This window comes from Gasterosteus aculeatus, chromosome X (assembly GCF_964276395.1).
Source record: "Gasterosteus aculeatus chromosome X, fGasAcu3.hap1.1, whole genome shotgun sequence".
NCBI lineage: Eukaryota > Metazoa > Chordata > Actinopteri > Perciformes > Gasterosteidae > Gasterosteus > Gasterosteus aculeatus.
The window spans coordinates 7,437,562-7,449,828 of NC_135698.1; the positions used below are offsets into that span (position 1 = coordinate 7,437,562).

The following is a 12,267-nucleotide window of genomic DNA, read 5'->3' on the forward strand; positions in this document are numbered from 1 at the left end:
TGTTTCCCTCAGCCAACATCACAGACCTTTTGAATAATGTACTTGTTATACAACTGACCTCAGCTATACACTATTCAATGGGGAATGACTGCGATGCCTTCAGGAAGTCTAGGGAGACTGTGATGTGGAGTTCTTTGCCTACAGCTTAACTTGTCTAGTATCATCAAGCTAAATATTCTATTTAAGAGATAAAGGGAAACACATGGGCCCCATAATGTAAGGGTTAGGGTATCATTTGACTGTGCTACACTGAGAAATGTAGAACATCCACTCCATGAGCTGTTGTTAGTTTTATTTTTTTAAGAAGCTTCACTTCCGAATTGTCAATAATTAATTGTTTCTTGAGTGAAACATCTTATGGATAGGCGGGAATGGCTTTTACTTTGAAAAAACAATAATATGTCCGTAGAAACCTAAATCCCAACTGCAGCGTCATTCAATTCTGTGTCCATCCAATTGCCCAGTATTTGAATATTTAGTGTATCAAGTGTTTGATTTTGATTTTGCCGATTTTCTCACATACACTTACAAGAATGTAGGCGTCTGTAATTTGTATCATAAGTACTCTTCAAATGTGAGTGAATCTAAAACATAAATCCAGACAATCACATCGTATGATTTTTTTTTTTTTTAAATGATTGCAGAAATTAGACTCCTACATGCTGTAAATGGGAAAACCTGCAAAATCTGCAGTGTATCAAATACTTGTTCATCCCACTGTGCATATTTTTACATCATTATTCACTTGAATTCAACAGATGAGAAGAAAGGCAAGTGAAATGACTTTGCGTATTGAACAAACTATTGTCCATTAAAAATAAAGGAACCAGAACCCACAATGATTCTGTAGACTTTTCAAGCAGAACAAGAGTCAAAGAGAAATTCTTTGTCTGTGGTAATGTTGCAGATAATATTTTGCTCCTTTTGCACATAGGCTTTTGTTTAGTTTGCTCTAATGGGACCCCCATGGAGGATAAGTACTTATTTATTTGGAGGAAATCTTTTTCTGACAGGTACACAAACCCTCCCTTGAGAGTCTATTCTCAAAATGACCCATTTTCCTTTATTGCCTGCCAAGAAGACCGTTTCCACTCGCTGTGTAGAAAATACAAATAGCCTGTGTTTACTTTCAGGCTTTTTTTCTCTGTTCGCTGTCTATTCTGTTGTTCTTTGAGTTGGCAGGCTATTTCATAGTTACATGAATCACATGCTGTCGAGATCACATGGAGATAAATAAATCTTCATCTTCATTTCAGTGTAAAATCAATGCTAAAGCAGAAGATGTTCTGTGCTACAAGAGAGAAAAGTTTCCCGATGATAAAGAATAAAGATGGAGTTGCAGTAAAGGTCATAGGGGATCGTTAAGTGCTAAAGTGGCTCCATTCTACAGCAGTAAAGTTGGCGTTTCCCCCCGATTTTACAGTTTATTGTGCTGTTGTGGTAGCGATTTCTAATTACTTAAACAAAAAGGTTAGATTTTAGTTTGGCACTACAGATGTCTGTGGAGACTAATTATGTCTGTTTTAAAAGACACTGTCTTTTGTTTATTTACTCTCAGCTTTAAAGCATTTCATGAACTAAAGAGGCGCCAACACACACGTATCACTCACGCAACCAAACCTTACAAACTCCCGCACAAGGAGAGTTGAGCCACCGAGGACGGCGGTAATTTGACGAAAGCCGTCATTCTCGATGACACCACTGTGACCTCTCTGAGAGCTCAGTGATAACGAGTCGGCATCGTTCACCCTCCGCTCTCGCGCTGAAGTGGGGTCCCGCGTCGAGTGGCTTCGTGTCACTGAACCAGTCGGTGCAGTAACTGAACCAGTCATTTGGACGAAGGCTCGCCCTCTTCTCTGCCTCCCACACACACCCAATCGGTCTGGCTTTAATGCTTGCGTGACCTTCTTCCACGCATCCTATATTTTGACCCCCTTGGCCTTTCTTTCCTGTTTGAGACGTTGCCTCACAGTTGATACACACCCTATTATTGCGCTTATTCCCACCCTGGAGCTTGTTAAAAGGCCGCAAACAGCAGGACCCGATTCATCCAGTTAGATGGATTCCCACCTCGTTGTACTCCAATTTCCTCTTCTGGAAATTAAATGTTGCTCGGCTCCTTTCGTTGTCACTTCTTTCAAAAATGGAATTTAGAAACCAAACTCAATTTGCCAGGCCATGGAGGTGCTCTCCAGGTGTTGCCCAACACGTATGAAAAGGGAACAGGACAATTTTACAGATGCCCAGGATCCCTCCCCGTCAAGTTACTTTTTTTTTTTTCATAAATTCAATTTAGCAAATAAACTAATTATAACAGTTGAAAGACACATATGTTCATATCAGCCTCCATCTCAAAATTGAAAAATACACTATATGGATCCAACACAAAGCAGTCAAGTTGCTCCAACAGTGCAACCAACCCAGAAATACATATATGCCAATGTAATGAGCTAAAAGACCCGAAGCTTGTTAAAACTGAAATAGTAGTGCGAGCCGTCACGGGTCAGCCTCAGCCGCTCCTGCGAGTCGCATGCACGACTCGGGAAAGCAGAGTAATACTGTGTGAGCTGCAGATTTCTTCTTAAATTGGCGTGTAGCATCATGCTGGGGCCCCACCAACGAGTTATCTAAAATATATTATCAGTGGCAAGGTAACTTTAGGACATTTTTAGATTATAGTGAAAAGTTGTTGCATAACCCATATTGACTTTCCCGTCAGCGAAAACAAACACGGAATTCACTTTATTTTGTTTTCTTTGTTCACAGAAAATAATTAGACAATACGTCCCTTCAAAACCAAATGTTAATCATCACCCTTAAGCATCTGCTCACTCCAATTGGCACTTAATGACAACCCTTCGCCGTGACTGTTTGCCGGCCTCCCGCTATTTGGGGGATTCCTTCCCCTTCGGACGGGAAATCAAAACCGGGCCGGCCCACAATTTAAAGTAGATAAGAAGTTCAGCGGAGATCCTCGAGGTGAAGCTCAGGCGCGCGCGCCAAGGTCAGATAACCAAGGAATCACCGCTTACTCTGGAGGTTTTTCCTGTAGCAGCGACACAAAGGTCTGCATGTTTTGCAGTAGCAGTAGAGTAAGCCGGGCAGAGATTACTCCTGTTACCCTCAGAACAGATTGTGCCATGGCTGGTTTCACAGTCACTTTAAGAGAAAGCGACAGAGTTGGACGAGCTCCCTTCGCTGGCCATTAAATACAATTAAGGGGAGACATTGAAACCCTCCCTACTTGGACTGCATAAGCTCCTTCTGTTCCCCTTTGGCGCTTTCAGTCCAGTCCATCTCCCTGTCCTCTTAAAAACTCCTCCCCTGCGTCCTCCAACACTTCTTCACGCTCTGCGTGATCTATCCCCCCTCTGTGGATTTTAGCTGCTCCGCATAGAGACGTGACCTTTATGAGCCTTTTTAATTGACGCCCTCATTCCGCCTTTTTTAATCAAGGGCCAGCGAGTGCCTACCAAGAAATACTGTTTCCTCTCAAGTATTTATATGAGATATGTTATTGAAAATCCCACCAGCACCACTCAGACTACTGGTTCTTTTTGGGTGAGAAATCCAACGTGACTTCATTGCTACGTGTCCCTCTCAGAGTCTGCTGGGTGGACGGAGTTCGCAAACTCCCTTGTCTTCAACCTTGATGGCAGCACCTTCAGAGATTGCACCTTCTGAAACTGGGCTTTCGTCAATCCCGTCTCATGTCCCGATCCTCTCTGTATCCCGGCTTTTAATTTGCTTCCAGTGAGTCCTCGGTCCTCAGGAAAGCACGCGTGCACTGCCATAGCCAACGAAAGAGACGACATGCACTGAGTCAAACCTCACTGCTCAATGACACCTGGGAGGGGGCTGGAAGTGTATTCACCTGCAGATAAATAGGACTCATTTGACCTGCGGCGTCTCTCGCCAGCTCATTTAAACCCTCAAGAGTTTCTTGTGCTTTAAGTCTTTATTTTTAACCGCTGTGCGACCCAGGCGATCACCGAGGCTGCTTGTTTCTGTTGTTATTGCTGCAGCACATTTTAAGGTTTGTTATCAGTGATTCCATTGATCAATTCAACTTTTTTTTTTTTAAAGAGGAAAAAGAGGCAGGGATTTATTCATAATTCTTACTGGATAGTGACTGTGTGTGTGTGTACTTGTTTGCAAGCGCAGGAGGTTTGTTGCACATTTTGCTGACAGGCATTAAAGTGCTGTGGAGCAGCGGTGCAGATAGAGGAGAGGAGGGGGGGAGCGGTGTGAATAGAGGGCTGGAAAAGGCTTTGGTGCGATGATTTACCATTGTGCCGTCCCATATTTCACCTCATTTGGATTTTTTTTTTTTTTAATCATGGAAAGATTGCCTTGGATATTTCATTCCATTAGGTGCTTGCAAAGATGTCACCACTTACCTCCCGGGCAATATTTCACGGAGTGGGTTGCGTGCTGTACGGCTCTTACCGCTGATAGATAGACTAACACATCAGCAGATGGGACACTTCTGCAATCAAAGCCTTCCATAAACACCTCTTTGCATTAATGAACTGCAATGCAGACCTCACACACATCAGCAGCCGCCTGGCGGTGTGACTGAGGGGAATTAGTGAATTGCTCCCTCTAGGTGAAGTTCAAGTTTACTGCGGGTGGTTTTGGAAGGCTTGGAACTTTTTCCATTTCAGAGGGTGGCAGTAATTACATCTGTTTGTTCTGGATTTAACATAATCGGCTCAAATATACAAAATAAGCGTGGCCCAAGTCCAATTTTTGCTCTAATCTCTTGCAGAGCTGTTATTGGCTTATCACCATTTTAATTGGTGTAAAACCTCTTGTGTTTTTTTCAGCAGCGTTTGGTGATGACTGTGAGCAATTCAGCCTTTTGCAATGGTGCTGTTAGAGAAATGTTAGCCCTAGAAGCTCAAACATTGGAGTAGTGTTCAGAATGAATACCTGCCTGTCTTTATGTCATAAGCAAATCCTGCCAGAGGAGAAGTGAAAATGAACTTTTCTTTGTAAATAATTGCTGTAACTAACCCCGACTCACCTGCTGTTGGTTTGCTGACCTTGTGCTCTCTTTCCTTGCAGTTATGCGGCTGCGGGCTGCTCGGCGTGGGCATCTGGCTTTCTGTGTCGCAGGGCAGTTTCGCCACCTTCTCACCCTCGTTCCCCTCGCTGTCGGCCGCCAACATGGTCATCGCCATCGGCGCTATCGTCATGGTAACGGGCTTCCTCGGTTGCCTCGGGGCCATCAAGGAGAACAAGTGCCTGCTTCTGAGCGTGAGTTCAATCCGCATGCAGAACCTACGCAGTGCCCTATTAGAAAGGAGACGACTGTCTAAGGATTCACACACTGCAGCTCCGCTCTCCCTCGTCTTGTCCCCCATTTCCCCCCCATGTCAGCCATGCAAATATTAGCGGAGACCTCTTGTAGGGACAACCTCCCGAATACCCACGACCACACATGCTCGTCACAGGCCAGCAGGAACCAGCACTTAAAAACAAATTACTGTAAAATAACGAGGAATTCTCAACAGTAATATACTGTTATTTGTCAATACTGTAAAATATCGCAACGGTTGACGTCTTGGAAGAAAATATTTTTTACAGCACGCTACTTAAGTAGTATTAAGTTATACTACTGCATTTATTCCTTTTTCGGTTGACTAACTCCACCCACTACTCACATTGCATTAAGTGTCATGTAGCTGAGGTACGGCGGACTCACTGCAAGAGGTTATTTAATGTTATTATATGGCTCTCAAAGGAAAATTAGAACTGAATTCTCCCTTTCGGGAAATTAAGGCATCAACGCATTCATGACATCTCCATGGCTTTGTTCACGTAACAGAAAAATAGCTGTCAATCAAAAGGCCTTCGGTGTTCCCAGTGTGGTTGAATTACTGTACGCGCACTAAAAGCACTATTTCTGTGCTAAATAATTGAGAATGATTTATTATTCATTTCAAAGACTCTTGTCTCGGCCCTGTTTGCCAAAAGTTACGCATGGTTTTATCTTGCGTAAAATTACAGAAGTTCACCCAATGTCATGGTGTTTGTGCGCAATATAAAAAAAAAGAGAACTTTCCTGTAACTCTTGGAACTTTAAATGAGGAGTTGCGTTTTCCGCTCTGGGTACTTAACATCACAAACCGCTCAATCCCCTGAAGCTCCTGCATCCGTCAAAAGCCCCGCCAAATCCTCTGTGTTCGACATGGCTTCCTTCACCTGCCTAACAAGTGTGAAGCAGAGAGAGGGAGTGGGGGAGGGCGAGGGGGACAAGAGGGGCACATTTTCAAATTAGGGAAAGAAGAGTGACTCAGAAATCTAGAGCTTCTGATCTTTCATTAAGTCAACCTGGTGCGGTAGCGTGTCATATATAGCCTGTGATAATTCCGCCGCTCTCTTTGCTAGTAGTTGTTGTTTTTGTCCAGGCGAGACTGTCCGGATCAGCACGTCCGGGGGGGTGGGGAGTGGAAGGGATGAGAGCAGGACGCTGAGACATCAGAGTGGGCTCAGATCTGCCGCAGCAAACAGATCTGAGCATCTACCTTGACATATTACCTCTGAAGTTTCTGTGCAGACAACTCTCTCTGGATTAGCTGAATTCCCAACATCCCAGACATCCTTTACAGTTCATTTTCATTCTCCCTTTCTAAAAAAATGTTTGCTCAGACAAATTTGGAAGTAAATTGGGAGAGATAAGTGGCAGAAAGTCTTTAAAAACCCTGTGTATAGACACACAATCATCAGAGCACCATCAATGCGGTGTACAGAAGCTGTCCTTTTAACTTCCGGCTCCAGGAAATTGTGACAAACCCAACTGTGAAACACAACAGTGACACTGTCAACCCAGATAGTTAACCGACAGCCAATCAGTACCATTTCATCTGGGCCTTGGCACAAATATTAGCCTACCCCCGTCCTCCCAAATGAGCATAGCATAAGTGGGGTTTTCTAGAATCTAGGTCTGCCTGCCTCCTCCCATGTTGTGCAAAATAACTGGGTAAATATTGAGCTGAAGAGGAGAACGGTGGGATGAGATGGAAGGCTCTGTTAATCTAGGGAGGTAACATATGTCAAAATACACTTATTTTATTAATGGCCGAGGGCAATGTAGAGGTTTGATCCCACTCTTCTTTCTGCATGCTAAGTATGCAGTTATCTAGTTTAGTTTAGCACAAACGCAGGAAATGGAAGCTTTGTGCAAACATAACAAAATGTGTATACCAGCGCCTCTAAAGCTCACTGATTAACATGTCGTTTCTTATTTGTCTGACTACTTCTTGGCTGCACAAAGTATGTCATGCAGTCCTGTTGTCACGGTTAGAAAGGCTGCCAGGCAACCAGCAGAGAACTGGATGCTCTTTTTACAAATACCGTGTTTGCACAGTCAGGCAGGCTGTTTTCCTGTGTTCTTAGTCTTAATGCTAAGCTAAGCTAACCGATGTTGACTGGAGTTTTATATTTATTTAGCGTAGAAATGTCTTCCAGCATAACTCTCTAAATAAGCGAACAAATAAGCTTATTTCACATAATGTAAACAATTGATTTAACCTGAATTGACTGCATGTTTCTATGTAAAGCTACGGAAGGAATCTAAAACCCACACAATGCCCTCTAAGGTAGACTATGAATCAAAAGCACTGCAAATCAAAGTTGAAAAATGAATGTTGTGATCCAGTGCGTCATTTATATTCTTGGAATGTGTTTTCCTGTGGCACTCATTGACACAAATTACTGCAATGTGGCCTCTTCATTTTGAACATAATTTTCCGTGACATGACAAGGTGGAATAACAATACTGCCAAAGCAATTGTTAAAACAAGGCTCTCTCTCTCTCTGACAGTTCTTCATTGTCCTGCTGATAATTCTCCTGGCAGAGCTGATATTGCTCATCCTGTTCTTTGTGTACTCAGATAAGGTAAGTCAGCATCGTTTTTTCAAATTATGGCCGTCATTGTTCCAGTAAACTCTGCACCATTCTTCCTTAAGTAGTCTACACCGTTTACATGCGCTGTGGCGGTTGTTATGCCCACATTACAGCTTAGTCTTCGCATACAAAATATTGCCCAAGCAACTGCAAGGGCTATTGGTATGAACATGTCTATGTCCAGTTGCCGCTGGACTATCTGAGCTTTCTTGGGTTACATTTCTCAGACAGGAAGTTGACTTATTTCCATGCAGCCATTGATCCAGCAGTCAAAGGTTAAGCTGCAAAAAGCATCCCAATGCCAACCAGTTGGCTCCCTGTAAATGGCCTCAGGCGCATATTCCCATGACCCCCGCATGGGCTCAAGGCAGGTGACGGCCTCTGTGGTGGCAACAGATGACTCTATGTAAAGCTCTGGAGATCACTGACATCCATGAACTGACATAAGGTTCTCCTCAGGTTAATCAAATGGCCCCACAAATGTTTTAATCCGGAACATGACAAGTGTCTTGCGGATGCACGGCGATGAAGACTTCTCTCTCTTTTCTGTTTTCAAGGACTCATCGTTGATAGATCTGTCTAATATATATATGCTCAAAGCCCTCCAGCTGCCAAATTCTTACTCTTTGTTCTGAGGTTATTGCTCAAACTTTTTGCTCTGAGGCAGATAAAGGAATTAATTTAACAGCCAATCCATTCTCAGATTTGTATCAGGACTCGGAGGCACACACAGTCCGGAGTAAATATGCCTGTTGCCTTATCTCAAAAATATTGCTGGCTTAACTTTTGGAGGAGGAAAAAAAATCCAAACTCTGATCCCTAGAATTTAAATAGAGATTCTTGACTTCGCAGCGGTGCATTCCCATCACCTGTGAAGTCTGGAAGCGACAGCCAAGCAGGGCTGAGGATTTCTCAAACGTGAGGTTTAATGAGTCTGCATTAGTGTTGGATAGGGCATCACCCCGGGAGATCCGCCGGATTCAACGCAACAATGATGAATAGCAAACTTATTCGGGGGGGGTGAAATAAAGATAATGCTAATCGCTAACCAGCACATTACGCTAATTGGTGTTCGCAATGTCATCACAGCAAATGATGTCATCCGAGATGCCGTTTTCAAACTTCTCGCAAACAGGAGGACAGCGCTGACGTTGAACGTCCCGATTGGATGAAGAGCAATCGCTGTGTTTTTTTTCTTCTCTTCTCTGTACTTGCCTCTCCCCGGTGAGATTTAGTATGCTGCGTTATCCTCTCCTCATCCTCTCCTACAGGCTGTGATCAGAGGAATCACTAATTCACTGTTCCTATTTGATCTTCTAATCACAAGGCATTTATTAACAAGTCTGGAAGACGTACATAGTTGGCATCTTTTCAATGTGTATCGGCGGAGGCCTGCAAACAGATATTTCAGTTGTTCGAATAGGTCATCTTTAAGTCATGATCGATGCGTCTACAAAATGTGATGTTTCCACACAAGCTCTGGTGGCTGTGTAAGGAAGAAGCGAACATATAGTATCTGGTTTTGCTGGAGAAACACATTTTATTCACGCCGCCACCTTATTTCTGCATTTCCACCAGTTTAGTTCTTGTTAAATGTCCCAAACCCAGCAGTGTGGTCTCGAGGTGTGGCTCATGTGCAGGTACCGCTCTTTCCCTCCACAGCCCAACGGCATGAAGCCATCCAAAGGCCGCAGCGTAATGAAGCTGGGCCCGCAACCAGCTGACGGCTCGGCCACAAACCAGATTACAGACTTTTCAAACGCGTCTTTGACGACGTGACCTCATTGTGCCTCTGTCGATCCAACAAGCCTCGCCTCGCCTAACCAGCTCAGAGTGCGAAAACAGAACCTGGCGAGCGGAGGAGGGGAAGCCTAAAGAGTATGTTCATGTGGGTGTAGGGAGAAGGTGAAATGCAGGGGAGGGAATAATTTAACTAGCATCTAGTCATGTGTTGCATTGGTTTTCATGCAGAATTATGTCCAATCCTCGGCCACGCTTTATTCCGTTTCCAGACCAATTACAGAGAAGTGGCGGGGGCCTTCCCTTCGCTCGGTTGCGTGCCACAACCTCAGGCTACCCGGCACAGGCCTGCTGAGCAACTTGGGGAACTAAGTATGCTTTTTAATGATGTACTGTTGGAGACCTCTTGCTGTGATGCTGCTCCTCTCCGCATCATTTATTTCGCATTCCGGGCAGTTAGCTGACACACTTCTCCAGATTTGAGCCATGAGAACAACAGCGAAATACTATTAGCTTCGGTTCCTCAGGGGCCCTCAGAGAGTCAAAGAACGTGACAATTACAGCCAGTGTGACCACACAATATACAACACAAGTCCTTTTTGGAGCAGAGTTCAATTGGATGTAAAATAGTAAGATGTTGTGGTTCACGTGACTTCAAAGATGTGCTGTGAATGTCACTTTAGTGTTTGGTTATTCGCTAAGACTCGTTCCATACTGTTGAACAGCTAGCTGGAGACACCTGCTTTCTTTTACTTGAGGAAAAAGTCAGATAAGTGACACTTAGTTGCGCAGCTGTTTAAGGTTTTCACCTCGTCGACCATCTTTAACTTTTGGACCTCAAAACTCACCTCGAGTGTAACCCAAAATACTATGACCTAAACGTTACGGTACATATAAGCCATAACCTTTAATACCATATGATTTCACGTGAACCATCCAGGGAATGTACCGGCTTTTCTGTCAGCGTATTGTGTTAATCTGCTCTGATATTCTAGGAGGGTAATTACAGAGCATATAATAAAGTAAAGCCTTGAAACGGGGGAATCAAACATTGTTTGAAGATTGTAATCCCTCAAAGAGATGAATAGTCATTTGTAAAAGGTATATTAAACTCACGCAATACACTAATTGATCTTTTATACGCCTATTACACCACTGTAAACTAATATATAGGATGATTCTTTAGAACTGTAAATTGTTTTCCAAGAGAGCAGTTGTTAACAGTCGTCCTAAGAGGCTAAATTAATGCTAATAAATAAAACATTCTTTACTTATAAATGAATAAAATAAATATTCCTTAAAGGATAAAAAGAACTGAAAAACCAATGAAGAGTATCTCCATACTGCACCTCTCTGTGAGTTCAGTACTAACTGGCTGTCTTGTATTATTACGGCGTTGCAAGCAGACGGATCAGACATTCCACCACCCACTCGCTGTTCTCGGCTTTTGTGCAGGAAACACACCAATTAGAAGCGGCAGCCCATTCCTTCAATCATTGCGTCCACCTGTAATATATGCACGAATCCATGTGTTTCCACCTTTCTGTGACCGTGTTCGCCCTGCTGAGGCCTTTTAGATGTACAGTACGTGATGAATGCACCACCTTGTTTAACCCGAGCAGCCCGGAGGAGAACACAAGATGATCTGTGTAAACAGAAGCATGATCATTGTCTCAGGGAGTTGTGAGTGGAACACATCTGAGATGATGCACAGAAAAGTAACCTGGAGTTAGTGCAACCCCCATACTTTGTCGAAGTCTGTTATTTGTGAACAACAACATGAGGTTTCAGTCAAGTGGATTTTTCCCCCATCTGGAAAAATAAGACACAACACAGAATGTGTATGAATCTGCTCCTTTTCACAGGGAGAGTTGCATGATCAAATCCATGTTCGTTGCCGGGATCCCGGTTCTGCTTCTCATTAGCAGTAAATGTGGATCATCGAGTTACATTTTCAGGCTGTAACAAAGACTTTCGCACATTAAACAGAAGAAACGCAGAGACTGATCGGCGACTCGGAAGATGATTTTTTTTTATTGTTGTTATTGTAGCACCTCCTCCCCGACCCTCTATGCTCTCTAGTGACTAGTGTTAGCGCGGGGAGTCGGTAATGAGCATGCAGCATCACAGCCTGGATGGAGAGGAAAAGATAAAGCATAGAAACAGTGGCAGAGATTGATGATGCTGCTCTCAGTCTCATATTCCCGCACAAGGAAATATTGGCGAGGGCCTGCAGCCCGAGGTGCACCGCACAGATGTGCTGCTCTGCATCAGAAAAGTCACCGAACAAGAAGGAGGAGCGCCATTTCAAATGATACAAATCTTCAATTCAACGGTCTTAAAGGATGTTTCGAATGGGCTTTGCATGATTTGCAATAACCAAAGCATATTATTGCCTAGGAAACTACTTGGTACTTTTCCTGTGCCATTGAGCTCACAAACCAGGTGTTTAAGGGCAATTCTGTTTTTAGATTGTATTTCTTTTAGAAAATCAGGATCCCTCATTATCCACGAGGTTGCAGAAATTTTAAAAAAAAAGCAGAAAGCAGCTTGTTGTGTCAGGCGGTGACAGCCATCATTTGGCTTCACTTATTTTGGGGCGTATAAGGTGA

At 43.6% G+C, this 12,267-nt stretch overlaps 1 protein-coding gene across 3 annotated transcripts in view; it reads left to right on the forward strand.

The window, feature by feature from the left end:
* The window catches only part of LOC120809324 (tetraspanin-9), a 126,918-nt gene that overhangs the window by 105,806 nt on the left and 8,845 nt on the right, over nt 1-12,267 (forward strand). For all 3 annotated transcript variants that reach the window (XM_040163036.2, XM_040163037.2, XM_040163035.2), the window contains 2 exons: nt 5,071-5,262; nt 7,832-7,906. In XM_040163036.2, the coding sequence (XP_040018970.1) occupies nt 5,071-5,262; nt 7,832-7,906 (267 nt within the window). The remainder of the gene's footprint in view (nt 1-5,070; nt 5,263-7,831; nt 7,907-12,267) is intronic.